Source organism: Bos grunniens, chromosome 5 (assembly GCF_055505025.1).
Source record: "Bos grunniens cultivar Pamir isolate PY7600 chromosome 5, Bosgru_T2T1.0, whole genome shotgun sequence".
In the NCBI taxonomy this organism is placed as follows: Eukaryota; Metazoa; Chordata; class Mammalia; order Artiodactyla; family Bovidae; genus Bos; species Bos grunniens.
The window spans coordinates 99,146,256-99,163,537 of record NC_141169.1 but is presented as its reverse complement, the minus strand read 5'-3'; the positions used below and the strand labels follow the sequence as shown (position 1 = coordinate 99,163,537).

The following is a 17,282-nucleotide window of genomic DNA, read 5'->3' as shown; positions in this document are numbered from 1 at the left end:
TGCACAGAGTCGGACACGACTGAAGAGACTTAGCAGCAGCAGTACTAGTGGTATTTTTCCTATTAGTACTCCTCCTCCTCAGTGGAACTTGTTTTTGATCATCAGTGGCCCAAAAATAAAAAAAAAAAAAAAAAAAAAACAACCAAACTCCTAGAACTTTCTAACTGTGACCACAATGAAAGGGAAGATGCCTTTTCTGAATCCCTATAAGGAGACGTGTGTCTATAAAAATTAGGAAATTTCTATGGTTCCTGGCAAAGTATATGAGAAATTACTTGCCAAGATGATCATGACTTCTGGAAAAATTTTTCTAAAAGAGGAAATGTAAGTGTGTGACTCTTAATTGCCATTTGGGGTTGTCTCTAGGTTACTTCTGAGTTACAGAGGCTGCCGGGTGTTGGTGGGGAGGGATCAAATCTGCCCTGATTTCTCAGTCAGTCGTAGAGTGAGGTCATCGTCCATCCTCATTTGTGGTTTCAGTTAACTTAATTTCCCTTTCTATAACATGAAGTCAGGTTGAATTCTTAAGGCATCCATAAAAAGGTAGTGCTTTATTTAGGACTTCTCAAATTTCTCATTGTAATAATGCCTTGCATTTATAGAGAGCCTTCCTTTCAAGAAAGCATAATATTTCATAAGCTTCATCTCACTTATCCTTAAAAATAGCATTCTGTGATGGTAAAGGTTGGGAATTGTAATGCCTGTTTCCTTAGCATATACTGAGACTTATTTCCTTTACATTGATTTTTTTTTAATTAGAGGATAATTGCTTTGCAATATTGTGCTAGTTTCTGCTGTACAACAGAGTGAATCAGCTATATGTATACATGTATCCCCTCCCCCTTCAGCCTCTCTGCCACCCCACCTCCATCCCTCCCTTCCAGGTCACCACAAAGCACTGAGCTGAGCTCCCTGTGCTGTACAGCAACTTTCTGCTAGTTATCTGTTTTACATATGGTAATGTATATATGACAATGCTACTCTCAATTTTTCTCACCCTCTCCTTCCCTCACCCCATGTCCACAAGTCCATTTGCTGCATGTACATCTCTATTCCTTCCCTGCAAATAGGTTCATCAGTATCATTTTTCTAGATTTCATACATGTGCATTAATACACAGTATTTGTTTTTCTTTTCCTGACTTACTCTGCGTGACAGACTCTGGGTTCATCCACATCACTATAAATGACTCAGTTTCTTTCCTTTTTATGGCTGAGTAATATTCCACTGTGGGCTTCCCTGGTGGCTCAGATAGTGAAGAATCCACCTGCAATGCAGGAGACCCAGGTTCAGCCCCTGGCTTGGGAAGATCCCTCGAAGAAGGTAATGGCTATTCGCTCCAGGATTCTTGCCTGGTTATTTCTTTGGACAGAGAAACCTGGCGAGCTACAGTCCATGGGGTCGCAGAGTCGGACTCTACTGAGTGACTAAAACTTTCACTTTTAAATATTCTGTTGTATGTATGTAACACGTTGTCTTTATCCATTCATCTGTAGATGGACATCTAGGTTGCTTCCATGTCCTAGCTATTGTAAATAGTGCTGCAGTGAACATCAGGGTGATGATTTTCTCGGGGTACATGCCCAGTAGTGGGATTGGTGGATCATATGGTAGTTTTATGTTTGGTGTTTTAAGGAACCTCCATACTGTTCTCCACAGTGGCTGTATCAGCTTACATGCCCACCAACAGTATAAGAGGGTTCCCTTTTCTCCACGCATTTTATGTTGCTTTTTAAGTATAGTGTTCTTATAGGATTTTGTTGAAATTCCTTTGGTAGTAAACATTTTCCAGACCTAAATCTTTTCCAGGCCTAATTTGCACTTGTTACTCTAGGTGTAGTTTACAGACCTTTTTCTATTTCTTTCTCAGCCTGAAGCAACCCAGGAATTATCTGGTATATGTAGAGCAAGGGAAGTGTTCAACTTGCCCCTGGCAGTGGTTCTGACCCAGCCTTTTCCCTTCTGATTGAGGTGTGGGGGTGGGTGAGTGTCTAGTTCAAATAAGAGTACTCCAGAGAAATGCTGAAGAAAGTCTCTCTAAGATAACAGTCCCAGTGAAGTCTGCAGAAGTCCCGCAAGGTCCTAACTCGGCGCAGCCCATTTCCAATGAACTAGGCATGGGGCTGGGTGGGTGGGTGACTCCCGGTTCACTGGAAGTGGGCTACATATAGTTAGGACTTCAAGGGACTTCCTGGGGCTGTTATTTTAGAAACTTTCTTCATATTTCTCTGGAATATCTTTACTTGAACTAGAATGCACATCCTGCCCTGGTAACCAATCTTTAAATCCTAATATTCCTCATTCAGGGCTTGCCAGGTGACTCAGTGGTAAAGAATCCCCCAGCCAATGCAGAAGACACAGGTTTGACCCCTGGGTTGGGAAGATCCCCCAGAGCAGGAAATGGCAACCCACTCCAGTATTCCTGCCTGGAGAATTGCATGAGCAGTGGAGCCTGGGAGGCTACAGTCCACTGGGGATGCAAAAGAGTCAGACACGTCTTAGCGACTCACCAACAACAGTTTCTCAATCAGTGTGTGGTCCATTTAAGCTGTCGAGATTTTGTGAAGATGTATCACAAGGCAAAAATATCTTTTCAATTGTAAAGGAGATCTGAGTTGCCTCCCCCTCCAACCATCCCTAGCCACCAGCTGAGGGTGTGAGTTGCAGCCGAAACTTCTCTTTCTTACTTTTATTTTTTTTTAACAAGACTTTCAGGTACAATCATTCTGGAAAGAAATTAAGATGGGGGCCAAGCCTAGAGTGATGCTGTAACAGAAAGAAGAAAGCTGCTTGGGGTCGGGGAGAAGGTTTATGAGGCAGAAGAAGGCAGGTAGAGAGGGAGGGAGGAGCGAATGGTTAAGTACAGATTCACAGCATCTCTCTGGAGCTGCCTCTGCTGCTTCTGCCTCTGATCTGCAGTCTCCACGTGAGCCTGACCCTCATCCTTTCCTCCGCCTAGATCTTAAGGTCCCATGAGTCCCCTGGGACACTGTGAGTGCAGTAGGAGAGCAGCCGTATGGCAGGTAGAACTGCCTGGAAGGTTTCTTTCCTTTAGGGGGAGAAATTGAGAAGCTCTCTCTAATGGTGCCCTTGATACAACTAAATAGTAACACTCGCAGTTCATTACTTGTTAGCCCCAGGCAGGGACACTGCAGACTGGCTAATTTTAATCGCCAAAGCATTAGAGGAAAAAGCATTAATGGAGTAGAAAGCAGCTAATCAAGAGCCAAACTTGGCCGCACTTGACTGTGCCCTGGATATAAGCTGCTTTTCATTTAAGTTCTTGTTGCTTCTGCTACTAGAATTAGTTAAGAAGTCCTTTGTTACGGCCTCTTAGACGCATCCATCGTTTGAAAGTGGACATTTAATTTCCAAATATATGGGAATTTTAAAAGTATCTTTGATATTAATTTCTCACTTAGATGCTTTCTTTTCTAAAATCACCCTCTGTGTTTCTTCAGTCTTTTAACTTTACTGAGGCTATCAATGCCTAAGTTAAAGCATTCTCTTGGTATATGTCACATTGGGCTTGAAAATACAAGAGTTATTTTCAAATATCTTCTAATAGGGATTTCTAACATAATTCTGTGGTGATAAGAGAACAGACTCTGCATGATTTCAATACGTGAAATTTTTGCACCTTGTTTTATGTCCCTGGATATGTTCCAGTGTCTCCTAGTTTATAGTCTATGGGAACTTGAATAGGATTTCTATCCTGTTATTGTGTGAGCACTATATAAATTATGTTGAATTGGTTCATAGTGCTTTTCAGGTCTACTACATCCTTTGACTTTTCTGTCTCTTCATTCTGTTAATTTTTGAGAGTTTGATATTGAAACTCCAACTAAAAGTCTTACTTAAAAAATAATTGTAACATGTAGTTGAACTAGGCTTCCCTGGTGGCTCAGTGGTAAACCTGCCTGCCAATGCAAGAGACGTAAGAAACACGAGTTTGATCCCTGGGTCAGGAAGATCCCCTGGAGAAGGAAAAGGCAACTCACTCCAACCTTCTTGCCTGGGCAATCCCATGGACAGAGCAGCCTGGCTGGCTACAGGCCACTGGATCCCAAAGTGATGGACACGACTCTGACTGAACACACACATATAGTTGAACTTTATGTAACTTTGTTCTGTATTTTCCAAGTCTCCTGTAAATTTGTTATCATACTTTTAAAAAATTAAACAAAAACATTTTAAAAAATTAGGAAGAAAGGATTCGGTGACCCTGCTTTCAAAAGGTGGATCAAAAGCTTAGGGGCATCCATGGATAAATCCCACAACCTGACTATTTTTCCCAGAGGCCACACTGGCTGTTTCTGTGTGAAGTCCCACCGCCTTTCTTACACCGGAGTGACTCACTATCAGTCATGCACTTCTGGGGTTTGCAGGATGGTGATGTGTGATGTTCACCTCATCTCCACCAGAGATGCCATCATCTGCATCCTGGCAGGGATTAGGGGTATAATCTGGGCTGTGGGGTGGCATGCATCTCATTTTCCCCATCGTGTCTTAAGCCTGTGACCTTGCCTGCCTCGGCACTGGCTTCCAGCCAAAGGAGCTGAGCATCCTTCAAGCATAGGCCTCCCTGGAAACCACAACCTGGCATGAAAAGAAATCACAGCTTGAGAGTCTGCTTACTATTCATGTCAGAAATATTTCAGAAATTCAGAAGAAAAAAAAATTCATAGCATCTCAGGGTTGGAAAGGATCTTAATTAAGATGTTTTACAATTAGAACAATAAAGAAAGCTACTTGCGGATTTGGCTTTGGTGCTTGTCTTCAAAAGGGGTGCTCCAAGTTGTAGATACTAGTGCTTTTTTCTAATTATATTGTGTAGAACCCTTGGATCGTGTGCAGGGCCCCCGGGGTGGAGGGTGGGGGGTGAGTTGATAGAGAAGGGAATCTATCTCCTGATCTTTTTTTTTTTGGATCTGTTCTGCCCACAATGTAATGAATAAGCATTGACTTGCTGGGAGATATGAGAACATGTAGAAGCAGCATCTTGGAGTTTAGTTATAAGGCACCTTCAGGTTCTACTTTAGTTAATTCCCAGCCCAGGGACCCCTTTCAGAATCACCCTTCAGCCTCAGCTTAAATTGGCTTGTTGTTTAGTCTCTAAGTTACGTCTGACTTTTTTGCAATGCTAAGGACTGTAGCCTACCTTCACTCTGTCTTACATGAGCCTTTATGTATTTTAAAACATCTGTGAGGATCTGTTCAATCTTTCTCCCCCGCAGGCCCCCACAGTGCCTCCATCCCTCCCTCATTTGCCAGAAGGAGAGGGTGAGTCTTCAGACCACTGGACCAGCCTTGCTGGATGGTGGCCATTGTGATGGGCTGCTGGACTCAGCACCTCCTCAGTACAGGGCTCGAGGCACCAATAGACCCCGAGTAGATGTTGACCAGGCCTTTCCTCCCCACTGCTCCTGTTATCTCACCTGCACATTTAGATTTGTCACTCCTGGTTAGATGGAAAGGCATTGAGTAAGGGAAATGGTTTTTGTGTTGAAGAAAATGTTAGAGAAAAAGGAACATAGAAATCCAGAAATTGAAAAAGGAGCATAAATATTCAGAAATCTCCTAAGATGAGCTTTCTGTACGAGGTGAAGTCCTTATAGGCACCAGTGATCTGTAACTTCCCTGACGGCCCTGCTGAGGGAGCCCTCCAGGTAAATTGCACCCCTGGGTGGATTTCAGGGGTCATGCCAGGGGGCTCCCTCATAACGTTCTGTTTAGTCCCCTTCCTTCAGCTAAAGGCACTTACTCCTTGCATCTGTGTTCCCAGTATGAGAAGCCACGGCTTAAGGAAGTCAGCCTCCTGGCTCAGAGGCTTCTGTGGGGTGACCCTCAGGGACCCCACTGGAATATTTGCAATGAAATATTCCAAAACTGCAGCTGTTCTTATAAACTTGAACTTACCTCGTGGGATTCCTCAGGACTTTTGAAGCCACTGTTGATGGACTGGCCCAACTTGCATATAATTTCTCATTTCTCCTCTTTTTACCAGCCATACCATCTCCTGAGCAGGTGCCTTGCAGAGATGGCTTACTCCCTGCCATCTTCAGATCAGGTTCTTCGTGTGGAATGGGGGTCATGAGACTTCCTTGCAGGATTACTGTGAGTCTGAAATAAAATAGAGGGCTCGTGAGAAGCATATACCCAGTGCTCCCTTAGTGATACCAGCTTCCCTCCCTGGTTGTTGCAATGACTTTTTTTTTTTCCAACAAAGGTTGGAACATGTGTTCTGAGGAGTATATTTATGAGTGTGTATGTGCTCAGTCGCTGAGTCATGTCTGACTCTTGCAACCCCCATGGACCATAGGCCACCAGGCTGTTCTGTCCATGGGATTTCCCAGGCAAGAATACTGGAGTGGGTTGCCGTTTCCTTCTTCAAGGGATCTTCCTGACCCAGGAATCAAACCCGTGTCTCCTGCTTGGCAGGTGGATTCTTTATCACTGTGCCACCTGGGAAGCCCATATTTATATACAAGTACCTATATGTATTTATGGGTAAAGTGATACAGATGTTTTTAAATTAATTTTTATTAGAGTCTAGTTGATTTACAATATTGTGTTAGTTTCTGTGGTATAGCAAAGGGAATCAGTTATACATATATCCCCTCTTTTTTAGATTTTATTCCCATATAGGTCATTACAGAGTATTGAATAGAGTTCTTTGTGCTATTTGGTAGGTTCTTTTTTATTTATTTATTTTTTTTTAGCATTTATTTATTTGGCTGCATCAGGTCTTGTTGCGGCACACGGGATCTTCAATCTTCACTGTGGCATATGAGGCCGTTAGTTGCAACATGCAGACTCTTACCTGCAGCATGTTTGATCTAGCTCCCTGACCGTGGGTCAAACTCAGGACCCAGGTCTTAGCTACTAGACCACCATGGAAGTCCCCAGTTGGTTCTTACTAGTTATCCGTTGTATATATAGTAGTGTATGTATGTCAATCCCAATCTCCCAATTTATCCTTTCCCTCCTTTCCCCCTTGATAACCATAAATTTATTCTCTACACCTGTGACACTATTTCTGTTCACTAAATAGATTCATTTGTACCGTTTTTTTAAGATCCCACATATAAGCGGTATCATAATATATTTGTATCTCTCCACCTGACTGAGTTTACTCACAATGACAATCTCTAAATCCATCCATGTTGCTGCAAATAGCATCATTTCATCCTTTTTTTTTATGGTGGCTGAGTAATATTCCACTGTATATGTATACCACATCTTTTCTATCCATTCCTCTGTCGATGGACGTTTGGGTTGCTTCCATGTCCTGGCCAGAAATTTTTAGTTTGGGGGCCATCTTTGGAATTCCGGGATTTAATGGGGGCAGAATTCATAATGTCTGGTCCAGACCTCGGCTCATAGTGGATGCTTGGTGAATGCTGAACAATTTCATAACAGTCATAGGGAGAATGAACCCTTAATGACATTTTACAGTAGTGCTTGATTGCAGGGCCTGTTGCCAATGCTTCTATTTATTTATCCATTTGTGCACTGATAACTCAGTTCTGGGCAAAAGAAAGATTGAAGGTGCTTTGACTTAATTGTAGCTCTTAAATACAATACACTGTCTTCTGACTTTAGAATGTAATAGGTAGGCCAGGAAGAGGAGAAAATGGACTATTTCAGTTATAAGTATGTAGTTGTTGTTCAGTCGCTAAGTCATGTCCAACTCTTTGAGACCCCATGGACTATAGGACACCAGGCTTCCCTGTCCTTCATTATCTCCCAGAGTTTACTCAAACTCATGTTCATTGAGTCCGTGATGCTATCAAATCATCTCATCCTCTGTCACCCCCTTCTCCTCCTGCCTTCAATGTTTTCCAGCATCAAGGTCTTTTCCAGTGAATTGGCTCTTGGCATTAGGTAGCCAAAGTATTGGAGCTTCGGTATCAGACCTTCCAGTGAATATTTGGGGTTGATTTCCTTAAGGATTTACTGGCATGTAAGTACGTAGGAAACTACATAATTCAGGTCCTGAATCCATCTTCTTCAGTGTCCAAAGGAAGAGCACTCCTTGGGGGGGTGAAGCTGGGCTCCTAGGAAGGTCTCCACTTCAGTGTGAGTGTAGATGGTGGGGTGCACCCTCCCTTCCCGGACTGCATGGGCATCTGGAAGACCAAGCCAGGGGTGTAGCTCCAGAGACCAGGAGTGTAGTTCCTGCCCACCCTGTTTTCATGGAATATTGCCATTTTTCTTATTCATTTATTTTTGGGGGCATTGGGTCTTTGTTGCTGCATGCAGGCTTTCTCTAGTCGTGGCGAGCTGGAGCTACTCTATAGCTATAGTGCTCAGAGGCTTCTCTTGTTGCAGAGCACAGGCTCTAGGGTGAGCGGGCTTCAGTAGTTGTGGCACATGGGCTTAGTTATTCTATGGCACAGGGATCTTCCTGGACTAGGGATGAAATCCATGTCCCCTATATTGGCTGGTGGATTCTTAACCTCTGGACCACCAGGAAAGTCCTCCATTTTTCTTCTGGAAGTGACAGCAAGCATGTTAAAAGCCGAAGATCAATTGGGGTGTAAAAGTCTATTGTCTCAGCACCCAGAAAGGATGGTTCCCTCAGGAGACGAGCTGGACTCTTAAGAGGAAAGCTGACTCGGGCCACTTGTTGGGACATCTACTGCAGCCTCTGTGGGTAGGAAAGATAGCACCACAACTGCACTGCTGTGATCTGATGGACCTGGTTTTCTCTTCCAAAATTCGGATTTGATTTCCTCAGATCCTAACGTTACTCTCCTCACCCCAGATCCTAAAGTACACGGATTCTTTCTGGAAAGATATCAAAGATGCTGTGAGCTGTGACAGTGTGTACATTTTAGCAAAGAGTGACGTCTACATCTTTTCTCAAGTTCTTTAAGTTGATCTTGCTAAATTTGGGGATGAACAAAATATTCAATGTAGTTTTTCAAGTGAAAGACGCTGGCATTCAAGAATGTGTTAGTTTAGGTTCTCATGTGTGCTATTTGCATCCCTGACACTAAAAACCTAGAAAACTGTGCAGCTCAAAATTCAGTCTTGTTCAGTTTTTTGGTGATGTGTTGCTTTTGCTTATTAATGACAGCTTATTTAATGAAAACCTAAACCACCACTTTGAATTATTTTGCAGCCAGAAGAGTGTAGTTAAATGATTGTGTATGCAGACTTCAGTTTAGTTGTTGTTGTTTAGTCAGTCGTGTCGGACTCTTTGGGACCACATGGACTTTAGCCAGCCAGGCTCCTCTGTCCATGGGAATTCCTAAGCAAGGATACTGGAGTGGGTTGCAATAGTAAATCTCACCGAATAGTTTTTCATAGGAGAGATTTCTTTTAGTCTATAGAAGATGACTATAGTACAAGCCTCAGTTTTCCCAGGCAACTTTCCTCAAAGCCTGCAGGGTGGAAGGGAGATCCTTCCCTGGAAATATTGAATATTACCAGCATGACCACTGTGTCTTTGGTGCCTGTTGCTTTCTCTCTTGTCTGGGTTGCCAGTTTTCAGCACAGTAAAGGGACACCAAAAGTGTAACAGGACAAAAAGTGCACCTGTAGCATTTTTACCGTATTTCCTTGGGAAATGGTCCAGAGATACCACTGTTTCCATGACAGTCTTTGTCCTCAAGGCTTTACTTGGGCTTCAGAAACCTCCACTGGAGTAGTTCTGGCACTCAGTATGGGGATTGTTTTTGGGAAAAGTTCCTAAATCAAGGGCATCTCAGCTCTATGGTTAAGGAATCTTTGAAATTGCCTCTAAAACATCTTTTTACAAATACAGTTGTCCCTAGATATCTGTGGGAGTCTGGTTCCATGTCCCCTGAGGATACCAGAATCCATGGATGCTTAAGGCCCTTACCAAAAAAGGCCGTAGTATTTGCATATAATCAGTACACATCCTCCCGTATACCTTAAACCATCTCTTGATTGCTTATAACAGCAATACCTATACGATGTAAATTGTATGTAAATAGTTCCAGCACATGGCAAATTCAACTTTTGCATTTTGGAACTTCCCAAAATTTCTTTTTCCCCTCAAATGTTTTCGATCTGTGGTTGGTTGAATCCCCAGATGGGGAGAGTGGACTGTATAAGCAAACTTTGTTTCTGTTTTTCTTGATTCCAGAAATGCTTTATCTTTATTTCCAGAAGGTTCTTATTTAATGAGGAATAGGCTTTAAGCTCCTCAGGCCTGCAGCTTTTTCAAAGAGCTCATGGTATAAAAACAAATGCATGGATCCCTATGATTTCTAGAAGTGCTATATTAAATCACTTTGAAAAGGAAAGGTTTTTTTTTTGTGATAATAATATTCAGTTTTTAACTCTTGTAGTCTGTAAAATGCAGTCATAGAGAAGACTTGGGAGCAGGAGAAACACCATTCTCCTAACTGAACCCGGAATGCATGAGGTTGATTTACACTATTGTCACAGATTCTAAGCAGTCAGCTTAAAAATCAGCAGAATTATTACTTATTAGATGAATATTCAAACTACAATGAGGTACTACCAAACCTTAGTCAGAATGGCCATCATTTAAAAAAATCTACAAATAACAAATGCGAGAAGGGATGTGGAGAAAAAGGAACCCTCCTACATTGTTGATGGGAATGTAAATTGGTGCAACTACTATGGAAAATGGTATGGAGAGTCCTTAAAAGAATAGAAAAGTTGCCATATGATCCAGCAGTCCCACTCTTGGGTACATATCCAGAAAGAACTATAATTCGAAAAGATACATGCACCGCTATGTTCACAGCACCACTATTCACTATAGCCAAGACACGGGAACAACCTAAATGTCCATCCACAGATGAATGGATAAAGAAGATGTGGTGTGTCTATAAAATGGAATACTACTCAGCTGTAAAAAAGAAAGAGATAATGCCATTTGCAACTACATGGAGGGTTCTAGAGGTTAACAAACTAAGTGAAGTAAGTCAGACAAAGACAAGTACCATATGTATCACTTATCTGTGGTATTCAAAATATGACACAACTGAATTTATCTGGAAGCAAGTTAGAACTGGACATGGAACAACAGACTGGTTCCAAATAGGAAAAGGAGTACGTCAAGGCTGTATATTATCACCCTGCTTATTTAACTTATATGCAGAGTACATCATGAGAAACGCTGGGCTGGAAGAAGCACAAGCTAGAATCAAGATTGCTGGGAGAAATATCAATAACCTCAGATATGCAGATGACACCACCCTTATGGCAGAAAGTGAAGAGGAACTAAAAAGCCTCTTGATGAAAGTGAAAGAGGAGAGTGAAAAAGTTGGCTTAAAGCTCAATATTCAAAAATCTAAGATCATGGCATCTGGTCCCATCACTTCATGGCAAATAGATTATTCAAAATCTAAGATCATGGCATCTGGTCCCATCACTTCATGGCAAATAGATGGGGAAACAGTGGAAACAGTGTCAGACTTTATTTTTGGGGGCTCCAAAATCACTGCAGATGGTGACTGCAGCCATGAAATTAAAAGACGCTTACTCCTTGGAAGGAAAGTTATGACCAACCTAGATAGCATATTGAAAAGCAGAGACATTACTTTGCCAACAAAGGTCCGTCTAGTCAAGGCTATGGTTTTTCCTGTGGTCATGTATGGATGTGAGAGTTGGACTGTGAAGAAGGCTGAACACCAAAGAATTGATGCTTTTGAACTGTGGTGTTGGAGAAGACTCTTGCGAATCCCTTGGACTGCAAAGAGATCCAACCAGTCCATTCTGAAGGAGATCAGTCCTGGGTATTCTTTGGAAGGACTCATGCTAAAGCTGAAACTCCCATACTTTGGCCACTGATGCGAAAATTTGACTCATTGGAAAAGACTGATGCTGGGAGGGATTGTGGGCAGGAGGAGAAGGGGACGACAGAGGATGAGATGGCTGGATGGCATCACTGACTCGATGGACGTGAGTTTGGGTGAACTCCGGGAGTTGGTGATGGACAGGGAGGCCTGGCGTGCTGCAATTCATGGGGTCGAAAAGAGTTGGACACGACTGAGCGACTGAACTGAACTGAAGTGATAGAAACAGACTCACAGTCATGGCAACAGACTTGTGGTTGCCAAGGGGAAGGTGGGGATGGGAAGGATGGATTGGGAGTTTGGGATTAGCAGATGCAAACTAGTATATAGACAATGGATAAACGACAGAATCCTACTGTATAGCACAGGGAACTATGTTCAGTATCCTGTGATAAACTATAATGGAAAAGAATATGAAAAATGTGTGTGTGTGTGTGTACACACATATTTGTATCTGTGTATACATACATACACATACATGTGTGTACATACATATATGTGTATATATACGTACACATGTGTATATATGTATGTGTGTATATAAACATACATGTGTGTGTGTGTATGTATATATATGTGTGTGTAGTTGCTAAGTCATGACAGATATTTTTTGTGACCCCATGGATGGTAGCCCGCCAGGCTCCTCTGTCCATGGGATTTCCCAGGCAAGAATAGTGGATCCCCTGTTCCAGGGGATTTTTTCAACCCAGAGATTGAACCTGTGTCTCCTGAGTTGGCAGGCAGATTCTTTACTGCTGAGCCACCAGGGAAGCCCCATGTGTGTGTGTGTGTGTGTGTGTAACTTTGCTTTATAGCAGGAATTAATACAGCATTATAAATCAACTACACTTTAATAAAATAAAGCCTTAAAGCAACGAGCAGAATTAGATGGGTACCATGTGATCCTTTGCAGTCAGGGAGGAGTGAGGAAAGGGATGGATGGAGCTCACTTTGGTTTCCGTAGCATGCCTGCTGCAACCCTAACTCCACATTCCATTTTTTAAAAAAATTTAAGCTTTCTATAATGGTGAGTAACATTTACATTTCATCCTTTGCCTAAAACTATTTCTAGCTTTATTTTCTCTTTCCAGAGCTTGGCACCACTCCTTCAACCACCCCCCACCCCTGAGGTATTACCATCGGCCTTAGAAATGGCATTGCTCCCTTTTGTTCTGCCCGCTGGTTTGATAGGTTGTGTCTGCACATTTGAGAGCAGCATGTTTTCCTTTTCAGCATCTAAACAATCCTGTAACCGCATCACGGCATTTTTAGTCACATCATTGACCTCCGCCAGTGGTGAACCCCCCTCCAACACTTAAATGCATTAATATCACCGTCTGCAGCATTTTAATTTAATTAGAGCAGTGCTTATAATCCTCCTGAGGAAATGGTTATTCCCCTCTGTAATGTTAAAATAAAACACCTCTGCTTTTCATCCAACTGACAATTTGCTCTCGAGGTGAATGTACCGTAAACGGGTACTCGCCGTCCCTTCCTTGGGGTTGGGCCAGAGAAGCAGTTCTGAGAATGAAGAGGTTTCCTTTATTTGGAGAATTGGATGTTAGTCTCTTTACGTCTCTCTGCTTGGATGTCTCCATCAGAGATATTGGTATTTGTTCCGTATTTCTAACTTTTGACAGTCTGCTGATGTGCCATGGTAGATGGTAAGTGCACTGCTGGAGTAATAGATTTAAAAATGAAGACCACATCAGTCACCCTAGAGATGAACAGAAAGAGAAACAAAGGAGATAAGTGTGTGGTATGGGATGCCCAAGTGAGTGTTTTGTCCTCCTTGGAACGGAACGCATAGGCTGGACAGCATCCTTTCCGTGGTCCGATGAGTGTTGTCCTGGCCGCCGAACCCAGGGTCACAGTCGGTGTGTTACTGCCACTAGCAAATTGCTCAAGGCCCTAGAAGCACATTTTACTTATCCCCCTCAGGGTCAAGGTACCCATTCTTTCTTTTGTTACTGACAAACCTATTCATTAAATCTTTTAACAAGAACTTCCCAACCCAGACTTACTGTGTTGCCACATTGCTGAGTGGAAACCTGTATCAGAAGTGAGAAGCATTCAAGGTCCATGATACTCAGTCTCTGGCCTTCTTTTTTAATAACTTTATTTATTTATTGACTGTGCTGGGTCTTCGTTGCAGCATGGACATTTCTCTAGTTGCATCGAGCAGGGGCTACTCTCTAGTTTCAGTACGCAGGCTTCACATTGCAGTGGCTTCTCTTACTGTGGAGCACAGGCTCAAGGGCGTGGGGGCTTCAGTGGCTGTGGCTCGAGAGCTCTGTAGTTGTGGTTCCTGGGCTGTGGAGCACAGGTTCAAGAGTTGTGGTGCACTGGCTTAGCTGCTCCTTGGTATGTGGGATCTTCCCGGACCAGGGATCATATTTGTGTCTCCTGCATTGGCAAGCAGATTCTTTACTGCTGAACCACCAGGGAAGACCTGGCCTTCTTTTTCTGAAACAGCAAGGTAGTCTTCTTCTGGAATTGTTTGGATGTGGAGGGGAAGGCATGAAATCCCAGGGCAAGCCCTGAAGTGTGACATTCAGTGTCGCAGTAAAGACAGGGAACCACACACACATAAACACGCATGGGGCTGCCTCCGAAAATTATAGTAAAAAGAAACTTGTTGTCATTGAGTCACCAAGTCGTGTCTGACTCTTGCAACCTCATGGACTGTAGCCTGCTATGCTCCTCTGTCCGTGGTATTCTCCAGGCAAGAATACTGGAGTGGGTTGCCATTCCCTTCTCTAGGGGATCTTCTCAACCTAGGGATCGAACACAGGTCTCCTGCACTGCAGGTGAATTCTTTACCACTGAGCCACCAGGGAAGCCCCCAAAGAAGGTACAACATGATAATTTACCAAGTCAGAATATATACATTTTAAAGGTGATACCTGGCTTGACTCTTTTTCTCAGCAGGCTGGTGATACATTTTCCCAAGAAATAATGTAGAATCTGCTTGGAGAGCTGGGTTTCTCCCTCCTCATCATCCTAGATGGAGATGGTAAGGGGACTGAGGTGGCTTCTCACTCACGAAGACTAGTTATAGAATCTTGTCTTCCAGAGAAAGTCACCGTCTTACGAAATGACATCTTTTTTTCTTCTCGTACTCATGCCTTGCCATTTGAAAGGTCTCTGGTTGCACAGGGTTTTCTTCATCAACAGTTTCACTTCTGCAAAAACCCTAACAAAACAGAAAGCTATTTCTGGGAATAAAGTAACGGTAGATAAGATATCAAGGCGTATGTTGGGACTGGGGTGGGGTGAGGGGTTATTCAAGGGTTGAAGTGTATGAAGAATTTGTTCAACTAGAAAAAACAGACTCCACTTAAAATATTTTAAAAACCTATCTCACCTTGAAAAACCCCTCAACAGATTTCATATGTTTCCCATATGTGTGTTTATGTCTTTGCCTTTTTCACCTCAAAAACCCCAAACCAAACACCGAAAATATAACTTATCCCTAAGTTAGAGTTGCTCAGAATATGTGTGATGTTTGGTAAAGTTCAAGAAAAGTGAAGTTGAAGGTTTTGCCCCTGGGTGACCTTTCACAGGACACCTCAGTCAATCTAGAAATGAAATCTAGGGTGTATGTGTCTTCCCTGAATTAAGAAATTCACCAGGAAACTTTAGGATGTGTGTTTAAGCAGAAATATTCCAAAGGCCCTAGTTGCCAGTTAAGGATGCCTTGGGGAAGGTATAGCAATTCCATTCGGAAATTACAAAAATATGTATATATTCATTTAAAATCGAAACTTCCTACCACAACCGCCTAACTTTCCAGGTTATGAGAAGAGAAGCTTTAATTTGGTTACAGGGCTGGGGGACCCCCCGCTTCCCTTTGCATATTTAATGGAGTATAAAGTGTTAGAGAATGCTTTGTAAAACCTAAACACCCCCTTGGCTTTATTTTAATCCGTAATTTTTCTTTTGCTCTTGATTTTTGTTTTCACAATGGCATCTTGCCGATCTCCCCTATCCCCACCCCCAACTTATTTTTGGACTGTGTGTGTCCCACTTTACTTTGCCCAGTTAAACCACAGAAACTAACGGAAGTTGTGTTTATGTATGGACTGCAAGTGAAATCAGTTGGTACACAGATCTAAGATGCAAATTGCACTACTCTCCCCAGTGAACAGCATAGTTAGTTTCTTGCCATTATTTGCCACATTTTAACTTTAAACTAATCCCTCCCAGCCCATCGCATTGTTTTAATCAATGTAACAAACACTGTCCTTTTGAATTTAAACAGGGGAGGTGCTGACTTTCCCCTCCCCCTTTCCTTGTCCGTTGAGTAAGTACCTTCAATTAAACCGAACTTCCTTAAATGCAGAGGATTCTTTGAATGAGCTCTTGAAATGCTTCAGAAGGAAAGGGAATATTGATTCTAAGATGGAGCACGAGGGGAGCAAAGAGATAACTGGTTGATGTGGCAGATAATTCGCAGCTATGAAGGAAAAAGTGAAACCCTGGAGGTTTTTGGTGGTGATGGTTGTATAATGGGATAGGTAGGTGATAGACAAATATTGCTTGTAGATTTATTAACTGAAACCTCAAACTTATAAGCTATCACTTTGGGCTCACCTCTCATTGGATATAAGTATGGAATCCTACTTTGATCAGAAGCTGGGGATATTGCCAGAGAAGAGAAAAATGGTTTTTAATGTATTGGTAACATAAATTATGTGACCGGGAAGAGTAATTTTTGAGAGAGGAGTCTTTAATGACATTCTCTTGGGATATATTGTTTCATCCCCTTCATCTTGCCTCCCCTCTTTACTGGAACAAACCACTAATACAAAGAAGAAAAAAAAAAAATGAACACCTATTGACCCCAGTGCACGGGAAAAGCCCTATCTTAAAGCTTTTCAGCATTTTGTTATAAATCCCGAGTGCTGGCGATCTGAAAGGACAACTGCACAGAGAGGGGTCTCCTCTGAGCGGTGACCTGCACCCAGACGCCCCCACCCACCCCCTCGCGGCTGTCACCCCTCAGTTCCAGGCTTTCATTGTCTTTTCTCCCCTTCCCCTCTCTCTGCCCTTCTTTTTAACAGCAGGAACGAATTTCATACACACCCCCCGAGAGCCCGGTGCCCAGCTACGCTTCCTCGACGCCGCTTCATGTGCCAGTGCCCAGAGCGCTCAGGATGGAGGAAGACTCGATCCGCCTGCCCGCGCACCTGCGTGAGTGTTCCTGAGTCCTGGATGGATGGGGGATGGATGGAATGGGTGGACGGACAGACTGTCAAACAGAAGGGTCAACCGCATGGGCTGAGGGAGGTAGGGCTGCAAGCCTGGGCAGGGGGCACGCTCTGAGATGGTTTTCCTACAGTTTCCAGAAACTCTTTTGGCATCATTCACCTCCCGCCGCCCCATCCCCCAAAATGGCTTTGAAAACTGTGAGATTCCGAGATTCCTGGGTGTTCCGTTGTTTCTCTGTGCATTGATTTCACCTCTGACTATGAC

General features: G+C 43.0%; 1 protein-coding gene across 8 annotated transcripts in view; it reads left to right on the top strand.

The window, feature by feature from the left end:
• ETV6 (ETS variant transcription factor 6) overlaps window positions 1–17,282 on the top strand; it is a 289,306-nt gene that overhangs the window by 105,870 nt on the left and 166,154 nt on the right. For 7 of the 8 annotated variants that reach the window (XM_086402004.1, XM_086401999.1, XM_086402001.1 and 4 more), the window contains one exon: window positions 16,871–17,000. In XM_086402004.1, the coding sequence (XP_086258130.1) occupies window positions 16,871–17,000 (130 nt within the window). The remainder of the gene's footprint in view (window positions 1–16,870; window positions 17,001–17,282) is intronic. The other variant, XM_086402002.1, reaches the window with a different exon arrangement.